Here is a 25,126-nt window from a genome sequence, read left to right on the forward strand (position 1 = left end):
GTGCGATAAGGAAGTTTTGGCATGAGACAGAGCTCAGCCTGGAGGCTGCTAAGCTCCCCAGGAAGGATGTGTGTACCTAAACAAGAAGGGGAACAGGAAGGAAAGAAGAAATAGTAGATCTGATAGCAAGGAGAAGAGGCTTTTTGAGTCAGACAGGTATGCTTCAGAGGACGGAAGTGCTACCAGAATAGAAAATATGATGGCACAGCAATTAAGAGCCTGGGAAAAGATGCCAGGAGCTAAATCCCAAAGGCCTACTCCAGTCTTCCTGTGTAACTTTTAACAAGTCACTGGCTCTCTGCAGTGATCTTTAATCCGAAAATAGGGATTACATTTCCTTTCCTTGCTTCGTGCAGTGTGACAGCATCAGTTAGGCCTCTGTAAAATTCCTTTAAAACAAATGAGTTAACTATAAACATAGCTGCCCCTGGAGAGTCTGGGTGAACACCTATGCTGATGATGGTGCATAAAATACCTCCAAACAATCTGAATGCCTTTATGATGAATTAAGTATGTTTTGTTGTTTACAGAAATGAAGCCTCTCTTCTGGAAAACAGCAGCTCTAAAAGGATGTGGGCAATCTGGGTGGCAAACCACAGAATATCAGTTTGTACTGTAGTGTTACTGTAAAATAACCTCATTCTTTTGTTCAAAATTGGCATAGCATTGAGTGTAAAAGTGAATTTTTTTTTTCTCATGAAGATCTATAAAACAGGGGCATCTGCTAAATTTTCATGATAGAACTGTGGCTGCAGTTCAGAGAAGGTACGGCAGCTTGTCTAGAAAAAAATGTGAGGAGGGAAGTCTGCAGTGCTACCCCTCAAGAAGTCTAATGGCACCTGCATATAGACAGTTATGATAATGTCTCTAAAAAGAGAAGTGCAAAGCTGCAGTTTTTGCCTGCTGATGTGTAGCTCAGGCTAGGTAGGTGTGTGAAGTAATACATGATTAAGGACAAATCCATTTTCAAGGGAAGAAAAAAGCTGCTGTGAAATCCAGGCTTTCTGGGTAACTGGAGATGGAAGGAGCATACTTTACTGAGGTCTCCTGGCTCATTGGCACGAGTAGGAGCTAGCAAGTCTGGTATCTCTTCACGTAAATCAGCTTTCTACATGAAGGGCTTGCAATGGGTTTTATGTAGCAGGACTTCAGCTGAGCACTTTGTCTGAAGTCAAACAGTAACATTGAAGGGTAAAGTGACTATAGTGTGTTTTGACATCAGAGCTGATGCTCTAGGGAATTGATAATGTGGTTCTCCAGTTCTAGTCTCACAATTAATCATTAAATCCTTTCTCTAATGACCTTGGCACAAAAAGCAAGTATGATAATTAAATTTGATGATCAAAAGTGGGAAGCTTCAGCAATACTAGGGAACTAGAATATCTTAGAGAACTGATGGCTTTGAGGAATGAGGAACAGATAGAAGAGAAATGTAGCAGCAGAAAGTACAAAGCTGTGAATGCAGAGGTGAAGAGAAATTACTAAAAGGAAAGGGTATTTGGAAGTTAGTGGGGAAAGGATGCTGGATTTACTAGTTGTTAAAGGGTAGCAATGAGCCACTGTGAATCTATGAAAATGCATTTAGAAAAATTAGTCTAATGGCAATGATGGTGCTGTCATATAAGAGAGAAGAACTAAAATAAGGTTAGAGGCTGAAAAAAGGCTACCAGGAAGACACCACAGAGACTGTATTATTAGAAGAGTTAAAATGGCTTACTCATCTATTAAAATGGAACCTGAAAGGGAATGTGATTATCATCTTGATGTATTTGGAGAGAAAACACCAGGGGAGAGGAAAGGATAATTTAAGGGAAAGGATAGTCTTGGCATGAAAACCAATGGCTATAAGCCTGGGTGTGAATAGACAGCAAAACTAGAAAGATTTTTCTAATTTTGGAGTGATACAAGAGATACTAAAATGAAGGCAGGATTAGGCTGTTTTTCAGATGGCAATTTCCAGGTGGGATGTGTGGAAGCCCTCAAGTCCAAAACCGAAAGCAGGGCTGAGGCGATTGGCTTTTTGTACAGCTTCTGGCTCTTGACAGGTCAGATCTGTTGATCTAAGCATTCCTCTGCAGATCGATTTATCTGTCTGGTGTGGCATAGCAAGATCTTTTCATTACCCCAAATAGGTTTTTAACAAGAATGCAATGATAACAGATAATGTCATCACGATTTGGTGATACCCTGAATTCCTCCTGGTCAGTGGGGTTCATGTTCCTGCACTTGTCCCCACTTTTGAGAAATTTTCCTTTCCAGTTCAGTTTTCTTTCCTGTGCTTTCCAGTTGATTCAACCTCACTGACATTGCTGTGTTGCTTGTGAGCAAAAACATTTAGCTAACAATGTGCTTGCTGCTAGATGTCTGCCAGATTGAAAAGCAGCTGCTGAAGCCATCTGCTTGAGGTGGGTTTCCCAGCAGCAGGGTGGCCATCATTGCATCAGAGAAGGAGAGCTGGACTTGTTCTTAGAAAAACAAAACCCCTCTGCTGTGCCTTGTGCAGGAGGAAAAAAAAAAAACAAAAACACTGTCAAAATACATCCCCCAGGTGGAATGGAAGCAAAAGGAAAGGGCAGAGCAGCTGAAGTCTGGATGTTGTTTTTAGGAGAGGAGTTGATTTATGAAGTTTGAGGTGGAGTTACTAGGTTTGATTGGACAGTAACACTACTTCTTTGCCCTAAAATCTGTGAAAAATCTGTTGCATTGCGTGTTTGTTTTGTTTTTAGCAGGAATGTTTTCTGCTTTATGGACTGTCTGCTCGAGGGGAGGTGACAGCTGGGAATGTTAAAACTGGGAGAGAAAACATAGGCAGCCGGAGTCCATCAGCAGGTGAATGAATGAGGCAGGTGAGCAGTTCCACTTCTAACAACAAAACCACTTTCTCATTAATGTAAACCCCTAAAAGAAAGGAGGGCATAGTGAGCTCCAGCCTACGTGCTCTTAAAGCTCACTGCAAAGGGTTAAATGTGTGTGAATTTACTTTCATACTGAGTAACAAAGGCACTGTCTGATGACAGCACCTAGCAGTGCTGTGGTTGTGGAAAGTATGAAGCAGTGCTTTGGAAGACTTAAAAAATGACAGCATTGTTTATTCTGTTACTTGGACATGTGTCCCTTGGTGCAGCCTGCAGGGAGCTGTGCTGGGATGCTGATGGTAATGGGGCCGTTCCTTAGAACAGCCATGGGAAGATGGCATCTCTTCCCACAGAGCCCCCGTGTGCTGTCTGGGGCGGCTGGCTAACTCTTTCTCTGTTGAATCTTGATTTCAGTGCGTTTTGGGCTCCTTTCTGTTCCGGAACTGTGGTTGTTTTCTGTATGTGTTGTTTTGTTTTTTATTTTCCCTCCTCCTGTCTGTTTAATAAATTTCTTTTTATAAAAGGAAAAACCCTACCCCGTGGTCATCAGCGGGGCAGGAGCCGTGAACTGTGTGCCCCCCTCGAGCGCAGCTCAGCGGGCAACAGCCGCCGCACGCCGAGCCCGGGGCAGGACCGGGCGGGCGCTAGGACCCGGCGCTACAGCCCGGCCGGTGGGCGGGGACTCGGTGCCGCCCGTCATTCTGATTGGCAGCCGACTGTGGGCCGGTCCCCTCCGTTGGCGGGCGAGGAGGCAGGGCCAACCCCGCGAGCAGCACGGCCTCCCGCGATTGGCGGGCGAGTCTCTGAGCGGCGGACCGATTGGCGGGCGGTGCCGTCCGGTGGGTGGCTCGGCGGCGCGGATTGGCTGCGGGCGGCGGGTCGGCCCCTGTGATTGGCAGGCGGCGGCGGCGGGTGCGCGGCGGCCGCCGAGCGGTTTGTTTTGCTCGCGGCCCGGGCGCTCTGCGACGGCGGCGGCGGGGAACGACCGGCACCGCCCGAGGGCCGCCCCCCTCCCCCCCGCAACCCGCAGCCCCGCCGCCGCCGTGGGAGCCGGAGCGGGGCCGCCGGAAGGAGGCGGCGGCGGCGCGGGCCTGGGAATGTGGCGGCGGCTCTGAGCCCTCCCCCTCGGCCCGGCCGCCATGGAGCCGCGGCGGTGACAGCGTACCTCAGCGCGCCGCCGCCCGCCCGGCGCGGGGCCGCCGCCCGCCGCCATGGGTAAGAACGGCGGCTGCCGCCTCGGCGGGGTCTGGGCCGCCTCCCGGGCTGCGGGGCGGGAGTGGGACGAGGACCGGGGCGTCGCCTGAGGGAAGGGGGCCCGGGGGGTGGGGGGAGGGGGGCACGGCCGGGCAGGCGGCGGCGGGGGTGTCCACGGATGGTGGATGTTGGTGCAGGGAAGTGCGGAAAGCCGGGCGGGGGGCGGCGGGATGGCCCCAGCGCGGGTTCTGCTGACGGCGGCGGATGGGGGCGTCGGGGGTCGGGGGGGAAGGGGGGAAAATGTGGGCGCACGTAGGGGGGTTATCTCCGCAAGCGTCCCAGCGGTGGGTCTGAATCGTAAATGTTTTGGACGGTGCGCTCCGTGTGAAGGGCTGCTTCATTTCTTTGCTTTGGTTTAATCGTTGTTATTGCCCTATTCCCTTTTTTTTTTTTTTTTTTTGGCTTTACGGTGGTGTCTTTCACGCGTTGGAACTTAAAAGAAACAGAAATACGTTTACCTTTTTCTAAAGCAGAATTGAGTCATACGTTGGCAGGGGAATTGCTGCTGTTACCTGCGGAGCAGAGCTGCAGTGCTTTGTGGGCCGCAGCGCTGACTCTTCCTCCAAGTTTGGTGCTGTTGGTCTCCCTCACTGTTCTGTCCTTTTATTTGTACCATAAACTGCATTGCAAACGTTGCTCAAGTCGAACACAGACTATTTCCTTTGTGCCCTGAGACGATCCCGGCTGCAGGAACACCTACAAGAAACGTGTGACAGAGCTTTGGTTTTGTAAACACAAAAATGGGCAGATCCATATGCAGGTTCCTCTTCTTTAAAGACAGAAGCACGGCATGATCCAGGCAGCATCCTTTCTGCAGGAGCCAACCTGATGGTGCATAACTCCCCGTAGCTGATGAGGAAGGAGCAGGGCTTCTGTGGAAGTGCTTTCTTGGGGCTGTTGGATTCCTCTTTGTAAACACGTGAGCACGGGGTGAAGAAGAGCAGTTGCACAGAGCACTGCAGCACAGTGTTGCAACTGCAGTACAGATTGCTTGTGATAGGAGAGATCCAGGCTCGGTGGGCTGTTGTGATCAGACCTTTTAAAGGTGATTGGGCTGCGTGACTCTCCCACCTTGTTTCTCATGAGATGCTCCGATGGACAAGCACTACTGATGAGAGGTCAGCACTGCAGGTTGCTGGCAGTGGATCTCAGGCACTTCACAGGAAGGGCTACAGCAGTTATTTCCAAACCTGTGCTTTCCAAAGACAGTTGCTCTGCAGCAATGGGGCACTTGCTTCTAGTAGAGAAATGTGCACCTATGTAAGGAGCAGAGGGAAGAGCAGTGTTCGGGCCCAGAGCAGAGTGCTCCTTGTAGGCCCACTGCCACCAAGGCTCTCCCCAGCCTGCTCTGCTTTCCTGCCTGTGTCACTTCCTTCCCTTGGCTCTCATTGCCCAGCACAGCTCTGGTGCAGTGTGGTGACAGCCCCCACTGCCAGGGGGAGGGAAGGGGCTGAGCCCATGGTTGGTCAGTGCCAGCTGAAATCCACATGTTTTTGGGGGAATTCCTCAGGAGAGAAACCTCAAGTATGCATTGCAGGTTTGTAGGGATGCTCTGATTTTTCTTCTAAATCTGCAGGCCGAGTCACTTCCTAAAGACAACACAGCAGAGATTTGTTACCACTAACACTGTCACAAGGCAGTTTCATTCAGTTGTTGTGAAGGGCTCAGAGCTAAGCTTTTCCAAAAAACTTCTGTCAGAGTTTTTAAACAGATTCCCTTTTAAAATACATTCTCATTGTCCCAGGTTTTGCTGGCAGAATGAGCAGGCAGCCTTGCTGTTGTTGGTGGCAGATAGCAAACACGTGTCTGTTTGCTTTGGTCAGACGACTGCGTCGTCGTCTCTTCTATTATCATGCTATATAAAATAGCATCCTGGTTTATAGAGGTTTGCAGACTTCCTGTTTTTACCAGTCTGCAGATGCTTTCACTTGGGGTTTTTTAACCCTATTTCTATTTTGTGCCATTGCCAACCTGCTTGGAGCTGGGGAGTAAACCATTTATCGCTTGAAATAAATGCTTTATGCGGATGAAGGGTTTTCTCTGTGAGCAGCAGTTCCCCTTTATCGATGTTATAAAAATCCTTGAGTGTAGTTTTTAAAACATGAAAAGCATTTCCTGGACAACATCTTTCTGCACAAAGCAGAGCTGTGTTTCCCAGACCTACTGGAGACCGAGCAGAACAGGGTCCCTCAGTGAGCTTCCAAAATTGCTTATTTTTCATTTGTAATAGCTTTTGCATTGTGTGATTAATGTGATGCTGCTGCAGATACTTCCTTAAAGCCAACCTATAGAAATCCTCCCTTTTGATGGAAAGAAAGAAGTTTTCATGCTTGGCAACGTTAAGTCCATCACAGTGTTGTCCTAAATGGAAACATTTCTTCCTTATGCACATTCAGATCCATATTTCACATTGGTTTTGTGTTAAAAAATGAGAAATACTCTGTTTTCTGCTGAACCAACATAGGGATGAATTGTATTGTGTACACTGTTAGATGAGGGAGCTGGTGTGTGATGACTAAAATCACGTAAGCTCCAGATCCACCTGCTGCTGCCTGGCGTTGTGTGGCTGTGTGCTGTAAGGTCGTAGCAGTAGCATTTCCCTGCAGGTGCAGCCTTTGCCACTCATGTGAGGTTCCAGTGCTTCCCAGGTGCTCCCCTGGAGGGTTTCACATCTCAGAGTAGTGTAAATCCACAAATTAGCCACTAGGTAAGTTCTCTGCACGGCCGAGGTACAGCCTGCATCAGGAGACAGATAACTGCTCACGTCCGTGTCCTCTCTGCCCACTTCCTCCAGCAAATGAGAGACTTTGAAAATCAGCTGAGGCAAACGTAGCCCAGGCTTTGGCACTGAGCGCCAACAGCGTGTGAGTGCATCCTAAATGTTGCTCCATATTTTGGAGTGAGGTGCCATAGCGTTCAGGAGCAGTTTCTCATTCATAGACGTATTCTTTGACTTGATTTCGTGTCATGAGTGCTCAGTTAGAAGTTGTTTTCATAGCTGTTTTGCTTGCCCAAAGGAACCTGGACCATCTGCCAAGACAAGCTCTTCTTCATCCTCCTGGTAGCTGGCCAAACCCAAACTGTGCTGTAGTGGAAAACTTGCATCCCTGCTCCTCGCAGCGTGCCCTGGGTGCTGGGTGCTCAGCACTTCACTGCTCCATCGATGTCACTCTGTTGTGTGGAGGGACGGCCCCTGTTGGCTGCCTCACTCAAAGATTATGCTTAATACCAAACAAGAGGAAAGAATGAGAGCAAGCTGGAGATGCTCCAGTGAGGTAAAAGGTGAAGCGTTCACATGTAAAGTTGGAAACAATTAAAAAAAAAACCAAAAACAAACAAAAAAAGCAAATTGTGCAGCTTGCTACCTGGAATATTGACTTCCTTCACAGCCGTTTTATCACGTTTTCCTCCCACGAGGGGTTACTGAGTGCTGAGATGGATCCTAGCAGTTATTTCTTTTGGCTGATGTGCTCTTCAAAAGCAACTTCTTGCTTTGGTTGCATTACTTACGCCACTAGTGTAAGAGACAGTGTAGTTATTGTCCCACTTGGGTTGTCTTGGAAAGCAGCAGTTTGGGGGGTAGGTGGGTTGATTTTGATTTTGTTTTTGTTTTTATTCCCAAGGATCTTTGTTTGTTGTGCTCTGGTTTCTTTCTTTTTTTCTTTTTTTTTTTTTAAAGACTTTTATTCTAATTCAACACCTCCTGCAGATGGCTTGGGAGACTTCTTCCCATCCCCGTCTCCGCTCTGGCCTGGCTGATGTTTCTGCTTTGATGACAGCCCATCTTTGAATTTAAATAACCTGCTCAGTTTGGTACCTTAAGAAATGATGCAGTGCCTTGTTGAAATCCTAATAGTCCTTTTCTCAGTGATGCTGAGAGCAAATGTGGTGAATCCAAGATTTCAGAATGTGGACTCCAAAGCTCTGAGGAGTTCTGTGTTGCATTTGTTGATTCCTGATGCAGTCGGAATCATCAGAACAATGAATTTATTTATTAGTGGTCCCCAGAAGCACCACTGCTGAGTAACCATGGCAGTTGTGGGCTTCTCTACGTGGAGAGGTTCCAATGAATGAGCTCAGACACGTTGCTTGGATTGAAAATGCCTCCAGCTGGTATCCCTTCAGTGTGTCAGAGCAGTATCAAGCTCTAATGCTGTTGAGAAGCATGGGTTTAAATTAACTAGAAGAGGTACAGTCCTGTTTTTTTCATGGTTAAACAATAGCTCTTGCCTCTGGGGGATGAATAAAGCTGCCTCTCAGGAATTGTTGAGCAGAGAGCTTGCATTGCCTTGCAGCACATGCTAAAGTGGAAGTACCTCTGCTCCTCAGTCCTGGGCAGGAACTGCAGAGCACATCAGTGTGGTTTCTGTTCTGGCTGGGACTGGTTTAGGTGTTACCCCCTTACAAACACATCTGTTTTCTTCCTTTTTGTTTCTACATCTTCGTAGTGTTCATTCCCTGTGTGCTTCAGCAGCTGTGTATGTCCCACATCTGTCATCTTCTAGCACTGCAGAATCTAATCTGCTGTTCAGACATCATTTAATTCTGAATGCAATCCTCTGCATAAAACATAAGCTGTCATGAACAAGTCCATAACACGAAATTGAAGGAACAGTTCCTTCAAATGAGCCCCATTCACAGAGAAATGCAGATGCAAGCCAGCCTGCCATTGAGTGTCCAGCAACTGCTCCCAGGACACCTCTTTCCATTGAACGCCTTTACCCATCCACATCAGTGTCCTGAATTGTGAATAGATAGGTAGCCTAAAAATATTTCAGTTCACACATGTCAAATTGATGTGCTTGAGGACCTTGGAGAGGTAGGGGTGTTATCTGTGCCTTTGGCACAGATCACTTTCAGATGTTCCCACTGTCCCCTCGAAAACTTTGCACCCAAAGCTGCTGGTGAAGTGCAGCCAGGCTTTGGAAAGGGCAGCTTGTCCTCCAGGCCATGCTTAGACCTGATCTACTCACTGCTTCAGAGTTCATGCATCAGCTGTACCTCAATATCAGGAAGGTCTTCCCTGGACTTGTTATTTGCCACAAGAACAGCACTTTATCCCTAAAAACACCAAGTCTCTGTATGTGAGATGACAGCCCAGCAATAGAGCAGGCATGAGTGTGCCTAGTGACACATCAGCTCAGTGATAGTGTTGGATGCTGCTTTGTTGCACGGGTGGCACAGTGCCCAGGGCCAAAGTGACAAGTCCTGTCCCATTGGACCAAACTTCACGTGCCAGAGTTGGTTTTTTTTCTCCCTTTTGTGCAGCATCAAGTGATTCAGGATTGTTATGCTTGCAGAAGCAGAGGATTGTTTTCAGTAGCTGTTAAGCACCTTTCTTCATGCTGGCATCCACCACGTCTCCTATGCATTTTGCAAAGGAAGAACTCCTTGAATTGTTTACATCGGAAATCTTAGCATCCAAAGTTAAATTTCAGACTGCAGTGTAAATAGAAATATCTCTGAACATTTCTGTTTTCTTGCATTTGCAGGAGGCCTTGAATTGAACTTGCAGCATTATACTCTGGCAGCAGACATTGTTCTTGTTGCTGTGCAGTTTGAATCTGTTCATTAGATCTTGGAGACTTGTAGGAAACTTTGAACTTCCTTCCATCAGTTTCTTCTGGAGAAGGAGAGAACCGTTTTGAGGATATCAGTGCAGATGGAGTTGAATTGAGATACTTTATTCTGTTTGTCCAGATTCTCTTTTTCTTCCTACTGGCCGTAGTCAGTCACACTGGCAAGCAGGTAACAGGATATACAGCTGGAGGGAAGAGATTCTTACTGGGTTTTCCTTGGCAGAAGCACATCAGGTTGCCCTTCCTCAATGACCTGAGATGATAGAGCAGATCTGTTGAAGTGGGACTGTTTGTTTCAAAGTCAGAACCAGGGGCCTGGGGGTATTTGATTCTGTGATTTGTTCTGAATCTTACCATGTCAGATCCTCTTGTGACACTGAACATTTGTCTGTTTACTACTTCAGGATCTTAGCTTGTTTTTTTTTGTATGACTAAATGAAATTACGGTGTTTGCTAAGATCTCTAAAATAAGAGTTGTCTTTCAGTGAGCCAGCAGAAAACAAGTGCAGAAGTGTTAGAGTTGATGCTCACGCAAGCAGCTCACTATTGAAATTCCTGTGCCCCACAGACGAACAAGAGGCCTTGAACTCCATCATGAAGGACCTGGTAGCACTCCAGATGAGCCGACGTCACAGACTGACTGGATTTGATACCATGAAGAATAAAGACACCTCTCACTCCAACAAACAGGTAACAGAATTTAATGAGTGCTTGGAATTGGCACAAGGAGGCAGAAGGGGCAGAGCAGGCTGATGGTGAGCCTGTTGCCTGCAGTCTGCCATGTGCTTCTAGCCTGGCAGCTGAAGCATTACAGGTGAATAATCCCTGTTCTTGTTCTGGTGTTGCCAACGTGGTAGCTTTGTTCATTTATTTACCTTCGTGAGCTAAGGAAGGTACAGTTTGGATGTTCTGCAGCATCTTAGCATTCCGTCTTCTCCCACACATGTTTCTGATGGGTTTTGATCTATGTAGATTAGCTAAAAGGTTTAACAAGTGGTTTTCTTGTTTTGTGGTCTCTACTGCCTTTTTATTTAAATGACTTCTCTCCTTATTCTTAAAGAAAAAACACAATGCCAGCAGTCCACCCGTCTTGAGCAGCCCTGCAATAACTAACCAGTGTGCCTCTGCAGTGGAAGAAAAAAAAGTTCCGGTGAGAAAGTTTGCTTCCTATTCACTATTAGTGATTGTAAATGAGGAACATGTTTTAAAGCTGCGTGTGGCAAACTTTGCAGGATTCACTTCAGCAGATGGTGAGGGCCAGGAGAGCTTTACTGACTCCGTCATGATGTAGTAGTAGCATGTGGTTCTCCCTGTAGTGGAAAAACTCAGAGGGAAGCAGAGAACTGAGAAGCAGTAATGATGAAAAGGAAACAAGTATTTAAACTTGTGATTCAACAGAGGGTCACTGCAGGTTAGAGCTGCATAAAGCAATCTGTTGGATAATGAACTAATGTCTCATCTTCACATGAGTCAGACTGCATGTGAATACAGAATGAAGAGCCTGATAAAAGTGAGTCAGACTGAAGCTGATTCAAGAGCAGTAAAGGGGATTCTCTGAGAGGTCTGGCTTTAGTTAAAGTGTAATAAATCTTGCCTCTGTGAAAAAGGAAGCAGCTCTTTACAGGTGTCTCAGTAGAGACAGCATTCTCCTTGATGGGGAGGATTGGCTGGAGTTATCCAGACATGTGTCACATGAAGGAAGAAGTGAAAGTAGCCCTTATTTGAGTATGGGGATGCAAAATCCATTTTCCAAATGAAATACTTTCTCCAAAGTAAGAAGTGGCAGCATCAATACTTCAAAGCTTCTCTAGATTTATTTTACTTTTCTCTAAAAAAAAAAAAAAGTCTCTAGTAAACTATTACTTTTTTTTTTTCTGGTAGAAAGACAAGACTGACTAGTCCAGCTCTGGCACTGCTTATCATCTGAATGAAATACTTCAATTTAAAAATCAGTGGGTTTAGTCAAGAAGTATTTGTCCAGTAGTGTCTTAAAGAATTAAGTCAAGTTAACTGCAGTTGGACTGAGGTGAATACAAGAAGCTGCCTGTGTCAGTAAAATGACTGTTTCCAGTTACATGCTTATTACAGGCTTAAGCTTGCTGGAGTGGGCTGTAAAGTACGTGTCTGTGTCTTCCTTGTGCTTTGTCTGCTCATAATCTTCTCGTTCAGCTGAGATCTGGGATTTCTTTGAGTGTGCTGGACAAATCCTTAGAGTAACGCTTTCCAAATCATGTTGAAATGTAAATTCAGAGAAGTCTTCAATCAAAATATGTAATTGTTTTTTACAATACCACATCCTAGAACTGGAATACTAAAACCCGAAGCTTGGATTTGTTTTCTTGCTCATCTCTTATGCGAGTCGCTTCAAAAAGCAGTTTGTATAGGTGATAGGCTCCCCATGCTTTCAAAGGGAATGCAGAGTGCTAGATGTTTAACTCTTCTAGGTTCTCCCTGAAATGTAAACACTACCATCACTTTGAATTCCTTTCCTTAGATCTGTGAACAGTAAACACAAACGGACAGTGTGTGATCCTTCTGAAAAAAAAAATGCTCAGGACATAGGTGCCAAATTTTGTCAGTACCCATGATTACTTTCCTCCCCTTCCCTTTGTTACAGAGTACAAGTTTGAAAGGGTGCAGTGGAGGTGAGGAAGGTATTTTAGTTTGCTTAGGTGCCAGCAAGTTGGCAAACGGGTTCTGTACATCCCTGAAGATCTTTTAGTGCTGCCTAATTTTAACTAGAGAGAACTTTGTCATTTTGCTATTTCATAACCTAAAACTCATCTTGAGGACAGAAATTTAATCTATAAAATGGCCATCATTTGATTTCATCCCTACGGATCCATTCAGTTCGCTTTGACCAGACTACTTCAAATAGTACAGAGAAAAATCTAGAGCCTTCCTTCCCAGATAATGTAAAGAGATCTTCCTTCCTCCAAAAAAGAATGTTCTGTCAGTAGTTGACGGGTGGACATCATTTATGGCTTATTGTTCCTACGCTCTTTGCTGTGTTTTTCCTTTACTGTCCAATTAAAATGACTTCTCTAAAACGTGCTTCGTTTTGCTGTCTTTCTGGAGTAGATTCTTCCCACATCTGAAAAAAGCATCTTTGGTAATGTTGATGTGCAAATGAGCCACCTGCTGATTATTATTGCTCTGATAGGGAAGCTCATTTGTCACGATCAGTTACGTACCTGTGGTGCTGCAGGAATACTGTGTACTGGCAGTGATTGCATAGGTCCCTTTGAACTGCATTCTTGACCACTAGGCCTGCCAGATATTTCCTCTCACTGAAGAGCATTTCCTGGCCACATTTTTTTTGAAGTTCCTAGATGTGTGATTGCCTATTGTCTGAGGCTTTCACAGATGGCTTCATCCACCCCAATAACACAAATTGTGCAGCAGAAATTATGGAGCCTTATCAGAGCAGATTTTTCCCTTTTATTTTTATCTTTGCGACCTAAATTTGGGATCTGAACTTTGAGCTCCAGAGCTGAAAGTTCAGCGTGTTGACTCTTCCGTGTCGTACAGCATCTTCTGAGTTTACAGGGTGATGCACAGGTTGTGCAGTTGGTGCTTTTAACCATCTGCCAGAGAGGAGTGATATCCCCTTTGCACTTTCAGAGGTGACACGTGGTTTGCTTGTTTGTAGCATCACCGTTTGAGTCCAGGAGCTGAGTTTTCACAAAAGCAGAGACTGTGACTGCAGTGTGAAGAATGTCATGTATTCCCTATATGTCTCTTTTGTCATGACAAAAAGCAATATGCACTGAGACTTCACAAAGCAAATTACCTTCAGTGAATGTGCAGTTGGATACCATTTCATGCTTTTATCATGCAGCATTAAAGATATTTTAACAATAAGGAAAATTAATCTAGATTTGTGTCTTCCATATGACAATTAATACAAATTACAACTTAGTTTTTACCCCTTCCCTTCCCTTTTTTTTCCATTCCTCACAGTGCTCTGTTCACATTTCATCCTCTTGGTTGTCCACCATCTCCACCTTCCATGGAGAAAGTGATCACATCTGTGCTCTGGTTTGCTTTCTGAGGAGTAGATCCCTACTGTTATTGCAGAATTCTTGCTTTGTGTTTGGGCCTTCAACCATCGTGTGGGCCATTTGTTTGCTTTTCTTTTTGTCGGTCACTTTCATTGCGTACTAACCTTTAGTTCTTTCTTTTATACAGAATGATGTAAGGATAAAGTTTGAATATAACGGGGAAAGACGGTAAGTCTGTCTTCACTCCTGTCCTTGTTTCCTTGTTATTTCCTTAGATACTTGGTTTTGAGATACTTTATTATATATATATAAATAAAAGATAAAAGGAATTGACTAAGTTACCACTTTTTCTGTTTACAGAATTGCTTCTAGTGAGTAAAATTCAGTTCTCTGTGGTTGTACATGAGGTTTTCTTAGTGAAGCATGAAGGGATGTTCCTGACTGAGCACAGCAAGTTAAACCTTGACTGCTGTTCAGTGTTAGGAAATAAAACAAAGCCATAAACGCAATGTTAAGAAGCACTTAAAACTTTCCTCTGTTGTTTGTAGCATGTTGTTCACAGTCAGCCTTTGCTTTGAAGGATTCTCCTTGATGAGTGCAGTTTGGAGCACAATGCCAGAGCTTGTTGAAGCTCACTGTATTGGAGCAGGCAATGGAGTGCAAATATAATCATATCAGTGGGAATTCTGTGAAGAGCTAATGTTCACCTGGAAATTTCAGAAGTTGGCCTCAGAAAGTCACTTACTTGTACTCTCTTGGAGAAGAGCTTTACCAAATATAGGGATTTTTCTTAAAACAGGAAAGCAAAGGCGTTTTTTTGTGAATAAAGCACAGTAAAGAGCAATTTGTAAACTTTTCCTCAAAAATAGAGCATAATGAATTCTGTGGCTTAAAAAAAAGCAAAATAGATTTTTGGTGCTCGAGAGGAGAATTTTAAGACAGTCATAGCTGGAGCTGGAGCTGCCTTTGTCAGCCTTCTCAGCACTGCACTGTGCCGTGTACAACTTCCCGTGCTGGTGTGTTGTGACAGGGCAGCTCGGAAACAAACTCTTGTCACCATCATCCTGTCATCTTCCGTGTCTTCTGCCAGGGCATGTTTAAGATGGCTCAGAGCTCAGGGGAGAAGAAAGCTTTTTCTTGAAGTACTGTTAAAATGAAAAGGTTGATTGTGCATTAGTCTAATTATGCAGTTACGCTTGCCTGAATTCCCCATTCCCGAAGTGGTATGCAGTTACAGACAGCAAGCTTGCACTGAGAATGTGAGTGTGTGTGCTTGGTTTCAGAGGGGCTGCCAGATCTAACCACAAATATTTAAGGTGGTCAGGCAGGAATGGGCTCCTTAAACCCTGCAGTCCAGGATTTTGTGTTAGAAGAGTGCACGGAGTTTTTTAAACTAATAGAATTTGTGGCACCTGAGAACAGCTCTGCTTTTTAATGCATCCAGTGTAGAATGGAAGCCTTTATAAGGGACTCCAGTTCAACTGAGAGCTAAATTACAGTGCCAGATTACTGTAATTTCATGGATAGGTTTCTTAGTAATATGTAGAAAATGTTATTGTGGGCTGCTTTTTTAATAAGGACAATTATTTCTAGATTGCTGAGTGTTGTAGGTCTGGTAGCAAGATGGGCCCTTCCTGGGAAGTGGCTGGGGAAGCCAACTAACACTCCAGCTATTTAGAACAAAAGCTGTGTGCAGTGTGAGGATACTGAGTGCTGACGAAGCGTGCTGGATGCATGGACGTTCTGGAAATGAAGCATTTTGGAAGGAGATGGTGAGGAGCTTGCTTGTAGGAGCTCCAAGGCAGAAGAGCTGACAACCATCTGGGTTTCATGCAGGGAATAATTAATAATAAGGTCAGCTAGAATGAAGCCTGATAGGTTGTAAGCTGGAGTTTACCACTGAATCCTCCAGTTCTTGACCCAGCATGTTTTATTTACTGAGTATTCTTCTAAGAGAGAGAAAAAAGTCTTTCTGTGGCTGTCAAGGTAGCAGCTTTCTGAGTACTTGGCAGCTTCCTACAGCAGAACATTCCAGCAAAATAATCAGTTGTAGATGCTTTCCTGGAACTTCATTTTACTACTTAGCCTAAAGCAATCATAGAATCACCAAGGTAGGAAAAGACCTACAAGATCATCCAGTCCAACCGTCCACCTATCGCCAGTAGTTCTCAAAATAAATAAATACCTTGTCAAGGAATTAAAGACCTAGCTAAGAAAGCTCTAGAACTGTTTTCTGAAAAGCACGCCTGTGCCATGGTGCTCATCAGGGTTCCTTAGGGCAGCCATGCTTGTTGCCATTGTGGATTCCTTGAGCCCACTGGTAAATGTGGATTAGGACATGGTGCCATTCAGATGGCCGGGAAATGGCTGTGTGTTAGGATTAGGATGTTAGTAGGTCGCAAGGTCAGGGCTCAGAGCGAGTGATCAGGGAATTTATGCCTCTTGAAATTGTCAGTCAGTTGGTGAGTGTGCCCAGTGATGCATTACATGTAAGTGCACAAGGAGAACGCTCAAATACAAATACATTTCTCCTCTAACGAAGCTGGGGAGGAAGCATGGCAGTATGAGACTGATCTATCTCACAGGGACGCTCAGAACTGCTGTAAGTCAGCTGGTGTTAACAGTTAAAGCAGTGTCAAAGTTTGGATTCATTGGGCTACCATTAAAAAAAAAAAAAAAGGAAAAGCAAAATTAAAACTTAAAAACAGCAACAAAAAGCCATGAGTGTTGAACAGTTGCACAGTGAGATAGAGCTGACATCCCTGACCACCTCTGGGAGTGAGGATGTTCAGATGCCTCTGTGTCCTCCTGATGCCTTCCATCGGGAGCTGAGGGCTGACTTGCTGTGGGAAAGTTTGTTGAAACCTTTCAGTTGGAACACATTTTGGAAAATATTAGGAAGTGTTTTTAGTTCAGGTATCAGAGTATTTAAATCAAAACATTCTTTCGGGTTTTTGGGCCCTCTGCTGCTTTTATTTCGAATCTCACTAAATTTATTTGCTTGTATTTACTGCTTGAGGCTGTTCTCTTTAAACCAACACACATAGCACGTTTGTATCCTCTTCCATGGGTGAAATATATTTAGTAAAGGATATTTGTCTGCAGGAACAAAGGCATTCGATTACAAATGTTCAGTTGAATAAATCTGAGATTGAATATTGTATTTTGACAAACCAATTGCAGATGCACCAGAGGTCAGGAATCCCTTGACAGTTAATATCAGCTCAAGAATAACTTGATAAATAATTCAAGTTAGAAAAAATAATTACTTACTTGAAGAAGAAACATTCAAATGTGTTTGTTTGTTTGTTTGAATGATTCAGACATGTAATTTGATTGCGTTGTCAGATATGTCTGATTTCAGTGAGTGGTTTTCCTGTTGTTCTTTCAGAATTATCCTGTTTGTCCGTCCCGTGCGCTATGAAGATGTGCAACAGAAAGTGAAAACGGCCTTTGGCCAACCTCTGGACCTCCACTACATGAACAATGAGGTACAGAGCATCTTTGTCAGTGCTGAAAACTTGCAACAGTCTCTTTAGGTGATACCTCCTCTTTCCATTCCAAGTTCTGTGCTCTTACACTGAATTTTGATTTTTTTTCCCCCCTAATACAAACCATGAGTTAATCACTGTGCTCCAGAGGAAGATGTACTGACAGAGCATCTCACTGATGTCTGTGGTATACAAACATCTGCATCTCACTTCTTCCTGCTGAGGTTATTTTGGAAATGTTTGTGGGGAGTATGCATTTGTCTCTGAGGAACTGGTGCTGATAAGCTGGAGTATTTTAGGCTTTCTCACTCTCTTCCTTATTTTTTTGTTGTGGTGTTGCCCTTACATTGTTAGAGACTGCATCCCTAACCAAAGAGACACCAAACCCTATTCACCAGTAGAAGATGGACAAAAATAAAAGTGGTTCTTCGGTGGTAACAACATCCACATTTTTAGTTGTGAGTGGGGTGAGAACAGAAGGTGTCTGAGGAAAATTTCATGGGATTATACTAACAAGCTTTACATTCCTCTTTGATTCCCTCTTTCAAAGTCTACATTTTCCCTGGATTAGTATCATATGTGAAACCTGGTTTTCAGTTGATTGTTAGATCTGGATTCACATGAATTCTGAGACTCTTGTCATCGAGGAGGCTGGGGCCTGTCTGACTTGTTCTTGAGTAGGGGAATATTGTTCTTGCCTTAGGGAAATTTGCATAGGGTCAACCACAGCTCTGATGGCGTGGAAGGAAAGCCCTCAACAAAAAGACAGTGGCAGAGTGTTGTGATGAAAGCTTGTGTACGAATCAAGCAGAATCCTATCTTATATTCTGATTTTTTTATATGTATAGTTTGTTAAATTCTTGTTATGGAAGTAGATTCATTTTTGCTGTCCTTTCTAATGTTGTTTTTGTTTGTTTTGCAGCTATCTATTCCTTTGAAAAATCAAGATGACCTGGATAAAGCAGTAGATCTCTTAGACCGGAGCTCTAATGTGAAAAGCCTTAGAATATTACTGCTTTCTCAGGACCGAAACCATGTAGGTAACAACTTCTATAACTGCAATATTTTACCCTTAACTTAAGTGGTATTCTTAGTCAAGAGATTACCCTTAACTTAAGTGGTATTCTTAGTCAAGAGTAATAAGAATTGGTAAGATTGCTTTGCTTCACAGATATAGACGTGAATGTATTTATTCTCTTTGTTTTGATTTACCTCTAGGGTTTGTTCTGTGAGCTTTTTGTTCTTTTTTTCTGCTACCCACAGTGGGTGTTTAGGGACTAAAACACTGAAAGGAGATTTTTCAAACTGTAATTGTGAAGGGCATTTTATTCAGAGTACCCAGTGACTGTATGCAAAAAACTCATTATGAGTCTGGTTCATAGAGAGGGGTTTTTTTTTAGTTTTGATTAATGACACAATGTCACAACTTCACATAATTAGCTTGTCTTTATGAAGGCACAAGTTGTTCTTGATGACAAGTTATTAGCACTTCTGTTATGGATGGGAAGTCTCCTGATGATTTTTTAGCTCTGTAGCTTACTGCTTTGAATCCAGTTTTACTGTGTAGAAACTGAGTTGCTTTTGAGCTCTTGATAGCATATATAATGATGGATTTGATTGTGTCTTGCTTCACTGTCTTGGATCGCAGGGGGCTGTGGCAGTGAGTTTCAGTGTAGTTTGCACTTTTCAGCAGAATAAAAGCGTAACATGAGAAGGATATATAATTTTTTTCTTGTTAAAGTTAATATCATTCAGCTTTTAAAGCCAGAGACCCTGATAACTTAGATTTTTTTATTTGAAAATTACTAAATTCTTTTGCACAGCATGACACAAGAAGCTACGCTGTCTTGTAAGCTCTGCTGGTTGTAGCTTGTCAATCTTGAATGTACATCTCTGTTTGAGATTGCAGGCTGTCAGCTCAGGCTCTTGGAATACTCACACCTGTAATTCTTACAGCTGTCAGGAGAATAAATCTATTTCTTGCTATTTTTGAAATTGATAATCTATGTTAATAGATAAATAGTGCCTTCAGGTATATTAACAGCAATCTCTCAAGAGTCCCAAGTGCCAGAATCTGGAAGGGGATGTGGGGGTGATGCTCTTCTTTGTCCTATGCCCTTTCCCTGAGCATTTGTTTCTGGCTGCTCCAAGGACGGTGCTTGGCAAGAAGACCTTTGATCTGACCTAGTGTAGTCAGACTGTTCTGTGTTGTCAGGAAATGCTCTGTGAGAGGTGGCCTTCACTTTTGGTATTACACAGTGAAACAATTTTCTTTTACAGACCTCTGAATTTCAGTATCTTGAGGCTACAAACCAGATGTTACGTGATATTATAAACTTTGCATAAGCCACCAAAACCTTCTTACAGTAAATGCTCAGCAAGTCTCATCCCTACACCAGCCAGCAGCCAGTGTTGTGCTGGTGTCCTTTCATTAGCTGTTTTTTCCTCTTTGGCTCAAAGCAGAAACAAACAGCGAAGCCTTCACTGAGTGCCACTGTTTCCCCCCTCTCCTCCGACTTCCTTTTCGTCTCTTAGCTGTCTGACAGGAGAGTCCTCCATGTGATAAAGCAAAAGCCCACAAGTCTGAAGGAGGTTTCTTGGCTGCATGATCTCATCCCACTGAGGGAGCGGGAAGCATTATTTTTCCTGAAGTACAGGATGCAGATTTTGTTTTGGTTGTGCTCTTTTTCTTTTTCTGGGGATGGAAAGGTAATGCCGTGACTTTGGCACTAATACGTGTATAAACCAGCTTAACTTTACAGCAGTAGCTGTGTGACTTGTACTGAGAGCCTGTGTTTGTGAATATTGTTTACATTAATTTCCTTGTGCCTCTTGCTGTGGCTCACGTGTGCTCTTTCTTTTATCAAGAAACTCAATCCTTTGTCCTTTCTCTCTGTTTGGAAACTAATGGGAAGTACTGGCTGAGTTGAACACCTAAAGCACTAAAGCCACACTGTCCACATAAAGTGACCTGTGCACCCCTTATTCAGTTCACATGAATGTATTCATGACAAGTTTCTGCATTTTAAACCAGACACCCTCCTTACTGAGTGCAGTGGGTTTTGCTTTTTGAATGAGCAGCAGTTCAATGCTTGGACTTTTTTGATGTGTGGCCTCACAGCTCTTTTGCCAGCCCTATTCAAATATGTCTCCTTTCACTGCTATTTCTGTTTTGAATGAAATGAAGGCACCATGGAAAAAGGACCTTTGATTACATTATGGCTGTGTAGATTCAGGGAGGGATGAAAAAAGCATTCAGCTTGGTGTCTTCAAATTCTTTCTGCTCTTAAATTCTAGCACTTTTGTTTAGGTTCTCTGAGTAGTTCCTGCACTTCTAAAAATCAAAGGGTATCAAGTTGGTAGCTAACTCCTTTTGAAAGCGTGCAGGATTCCCAGTTTATCTATGCTGGCTGAAGTGGCTGACAGAAATTGTATATCTGACCATGATCTGAGCCCCTTTCCCACTGCATTCACAGATAGCTGCTACTGGGAGGCAGTACTGAGACCTGTAAATCCTGCTCTTGGATTGAGGCTGGAACATAGTATGCTCTAGTTGTTCGACTCCTGTTTCACAAAATAATTGCAGAGCTTCCTCTTTTGCTGCCTTTCTTGTTTGTGTCCTGTGAAGTAATGTGAAGTAATAAGACATCAGACTCTAGGACTGATTTTCAGCTATTTTCTTGATACTAAACATAATAATGTTTTTAAACTGTATCCAGACTGCTTGAGCACTGCAGTATCATTTTATTTTGTTTTCATTTTACCCAACAGACCAGTTCTTCACCCCATTCTGGACTGCCCAAACAAGTCAGGATTAAAACCTCCCAATCTGTGGGGGATGTGAACACACCCTATCAGCAGCCAGAGCCCCGAAGCAGGCACCTTTCTGTCAGTGAGTATTTTTTGCCACTTCTTTTTTTTTTGTGAAAAAAAAATCTTTTGGACAGTAGTATTTACAGTATGGAGTTGATGAAAGCCATGAGAAAATGAAAGGTTATTCTGGGACAAGGGAGTTCATGTTCAAAAGCTCTTAATGCATTTGTAATAGAAAGTTTCAGAGTTCCTTGCTAAGCTGTTGAACAGCTGAGGAGCTGCTAAAGGGGGTGTGCTAAAGCCAGATTCATTGAGGTTAGAAATTTGGAAAGCTTATGTGAATCCATTAAGCTTTTGTATTTAGATTGGCAGTTTCTCTTCATGAAATCTAGATTTGATTTTTCTTTTTTTTTTTCTTTTTTTTCGGAACCTGTTCTTGTTCCTGGAATGAAGTGTTTTACTGGTAGCACAGGAATTGCCACTGCCCTCCCTGCTGAGTTCCCTTACCTTCCACTTGTAATTAATACACCAGCAGAGCACAGGGCAATTAGGACAGGTGACTGGAACAGCTGCACAAAAGAGAGTGAAAAAAGTCGGTAATATGTAATTCTGTCTTGTTTCCTTTGTGTTTGTTAGCTTAGTGAATTCACACTCAGTGGGAAGATCCATGTAAGACTCTTGTAATGTAGGTCTCAACCTGCAAGCTGACAAGTGTTATCCATTCTCACAACCGTGTGCGTGATTTTACAGGGAGAACTTTCTGACTGTATGTGCACCCCTTACAAAACATAGGGTGCACCGTATAGAGCATTGGTTTAGAGCAGCCACAAGCATGCAATTTTACTTCCATGGGTTCTACCTGTGGTAGATTTGGCTGAGCTGCCTGATTTCTCTGTGCTGTCTCCGTGTGTTAACTGTGAAGTACTGTTCAAATCTGTGGTTGAAAGATGCTCGAAGCTATGAGGGTTGTATATGAAAAACTAAAATGCCTGAAAAGCTCCTGAAAATATTTTTTTTTGTCCAAAAAAAGAAAAATAAAAGCAACTTCATGGTTTAGAATTGTTGTATGAGACCTCGGTGAGCTGTGAAAGACCAAGAAGAAGGTGAGCAATAGCTGGGATCTGAAGGCTAGAGCCTGAGGTGGTAGTCTGTGGAAATGGCTTTCACCTTGGAAGTGAGAAAAGCTGCAATTTGCTGGAAGCAGAAGCAGAGCGTGGTTGCATTTGTCATTTGTTAGGAGAGCTATTTTAGGGCTTGTCAGACCCAGTGCTGCAGATGACAGGTGCTGCAAATCACCAGGGCAGTACTAGGAGCTGGGAATGTCAGAGTTGTTTTGTTTCCAAGTTTCTAAACCAGCTCCCTCTATGGAAGAGGAGTACTTCAGTGTAATTAACTGTAACCTCGAGGCCTGATCTTAACTGGATCTCGGATTGATGTTTGTGAAGCAATTGTACTGTCAAGTAACAAATGCAATTAAATTGGAGGCAACAGTTACCATACTAGCAGCTCTGAACTCAAATTGGATCCATGCTGTTTTGACCAAGGCATACTGGAGTGGAAGCTCAGTGGAGAAGGGCTTAAGAGAAGCAGTAGTTCTCTGTACTAGACCTGTCTAGGAAGAATGTTTCTGTCTTTCTGTCTTGTCTGGAGTCTGCTGATCCCCCTTTATCCAGTTCACTCTTAAGAAGTAGCAAACAAAATAAAGAAGTGCTGAAATAATCAGAAATATTTCTGAAACTGGTACAGAAAGGGTTTTCCCATCCATTATAGTCTGATGCTAATATGCATAAAAAGAGCAGCATTCCTTGCTCCTATAAGGAAAGCAGTGGTATCCATGCTTGTCTGAACACCATGTTTCTTTTTTCAGACAGATTCAGTGCCAAAAACATTTCATTTTAAAAAATCTTTCTCTTGTGTTGGCATGCTAAGGTATCCAAACAGTGACGCCAAAGCTAACAGACCGTTCTGAGTGTCTGTCATGGGTAAATGGCATAGTAATAAGGGGCCTCTTCTATATCCCTGTTGCTCTCTCCTGTTATGCCAGCTTATGAACGCTTTCTGTTTAGCCTGTCATCAATTAAGAAGGCATTGGTTTTATTTTCTGAACATGTAAAGTTTCAGACTACTACCTTACTATGAGCTTCAGAGAGGTTCCAGTTCTGTTGGAGGTCTGGTAGTAATTTGGCAATGGCTTAGCCTTAAGTTGGTTCCCTCTTCCTCCTCTTTTCCTATCTTTAATTTTGGAGAAAGAATGTGCTCCTGTTTTGTAGTGTTTCAGATGTAGATAATTCTCTATTCATAACGCATCGTGAAACGAAAGCTGAAAGCAGCATTCAGCAGAAACTGTTTGCATGCAGAGTATACATCTGTGTAGTTCCTGTCTTCTGAAGTGGACAGGCCTCAAGCCTGCTGTCACCAATTCAGGGGAAGTAAAGATAAGTTTTATGATGGAAAAAAAAAAAAAGAGAGAAAAAATAGTTGCTAAGCATTCTGGCAGCACTTGTGTTTTTTCCACTCACTTCCTTTGATATACATTGATTTAGTGCCGACTTCCTTTTCCTGCCCAGTGATGGTGGCCTTTCCACAATAGTGCCTGGGCTGGTGCCAGTGGGACGTGGGCTTCCTTTGGCATTGGGTTGGAAAGAGTGAAAGTACGCTCCCGTGACTCAGTGCAGCCACACAGCACACTCTCTTGTTTCTCTCCCCTCCAGTTGGCTTGTACTGTCACGTGAGCTCTGCAGAGCCACTGGGAAGACCAGGTGATAGCTCCAAGCGATAGATTGTCTTTTTGTATGCAGGCCACCTTCCCCTCATGCTCTCAAAGCCATGCCAGTGTGCTTTTCTTTTCATTCTGCAGCCCTTTGGAAGGTGTATGCAAGGTTTTCAGTTTGCTACTGCCAATGTTTGCCTTCACTCTTGATTATAATAATTTCTGTTGAAAATATTTTTCTTGGGAGAGTATCTGCTGATCTTTACCCATCTTTCACAGCACCTGAGTACACACACTTTAATTAAAGACAGTGTTGTAAAGAGCACAGCTTGAGAACTGATCTTCAAACTCTGCCTCTGACTTCATGGGTGACCTTGAGTAGGTTGGCTGGACCACAGTGTTTCTTGGAGCTCAAAGTTGAATTTGGTGGGAGCTGCAGGAGGATAGGTCGCTGCAGAAGAGGGTTTTATATTCCTTCCTGTTTCTAGTGTGTCATCTTCTTTGAGATCCACAAGGGAAAAACAAACCCCCGGTGTTATCTTCCTCTCACAACAGAAACTCCTTAGGCAGTACCAAAACAGATGAGTAAAATGTTTTTCTCGTTTTCTGGCCACTAAACACATGCACTGTCTCATCTAGCTATCTCATCTGATAAATGGAAAAGGTAGAGTTGATCTCCCATGTGTTCTCACCAAAGCTTGTCATACTACTTTAATTTCACACAATAAAACCCCAATGTTAGGGCTGTTTACAAAGTTGACAGTCCTCCCAGGGGACATTTAAGTTTACAATATTGGTATAATTAGCTCAGCTGATGATAACTAGGAGAGACAGTACTGACACTCAAGGTAGGTGATGAAGTTATAGCCAAGACAGGAGGTTTGTTGCTCTGATGAGTGATTTGTTTTGTGGAGATGAGCAGTGCGGTGAAGTTCATGCCCCTGTTAGAAAGCCAGGAATTCCTGAAGTGTCTGCATTCCCTGAGATACTGAAATTATGCCTAGAGGGTTGAATCTCAGTTTGGTGATCACCAATGTCAAAGATGTCCTTCTTTCTGGCTCAGGTTCCCAGAACACAGGCCGGAGTTCACCACCTCCTGGGTACGTTCCCGAGAGGCAGCAGCGCATTGCTCGGCAGGGTTCCTACACCAGCATAAACAGTGAAGGTGAATTCATCCCCGAAACCAACGAACAGTGTGTGAGTATGAACATTAGGGTAAAGAGAAGTAAATCCAGCTGCTGCTCTCTGGGCTCTCTCTTTCATTCTTAGAAATGTTTCTTTGCTCATTTATCAATGACATGGATAGTGGGATTGAGTGCACCCTCAGCTGGTTTGCTGCTGACACTAAGCTGAGTGGTGCAGTTGATAGAACAGAAGGGAGGAATGCCATCCAGAGGGACATGGGCAGACTTGAAAAGTC

General features: G+C 43.6%; 1 protein-coding gene across 2 annotated transcripts in view; it reads left to right on the plus strand.

The window, feature by feature from the left end:
• The first annotated feature begins 3,842 nt into the window (after positions 1 to 3,842).
• Positions 3,843 to 25,126, plus strand: part of MAP3K3 (mitogen-activated protein kinase kinase kinase 3) — a 34,622-nt gene continuing 13,338 nt past the window's right edge. The window contains exons 1-8 of one of the 2 annotated variants that reach the window (XM_065747251.1): positions 3,843 to 4,070; positions 10,257 to 10,378; positions 10,749 to 10,838; positions 13,880 to 13,920; positions 17,084 to 17,183; positions 18,106 to 18,219; positions 20,955 to 21,075; positions 24,770 to 24,903. In XM_065747251.1, the coding sequence (XP_065603323.1) occupies positions 4,067 to 4,070; positions 10,257 to 10,378; positions 10,749 to 10,838; positions 13,880 to 13,920; positions 17,084 to 17,183; positions 18,106 to 18,219; positions 20,955 to 21,075; positions 24,770 to 24,903 (726 nt within the window). In that variant the 5' untranslated portion in view covers positions 3,843 to 4,066. The remainder of the gene's footprint in view (positions 4,071 to 10,256; positions 10,379 to 10,748; positions 10,839 to 13,879; positions 13,921 to 17,083; positions 17,184 to 18,105; positions 18,220 to 20,954; positions 21,076 to 24,769; positions 24,904 to 25,126) is intronic. The other variant, XM_065747250.1, reaches the window with a different exon arrangement.

The sequence above is a fragment of the Cyrtonyx montezumae genome, unplaced genomic scaffold (assembly GCF_038088225.1).
Source record: "Cyrtonyx montezumae isolate F1298 unplaced genomic scaffold, pur_monq_1.0 scaffold_43, whole genome shotgun sequence".
In the NCBI taxonomy this organism is placed as follows: Eukaryota; Metazoa; Chordata; class Aves; order Galliformes; family Odontophoridae; genus Cyrtonyx; species Cyrtonyx montezumae.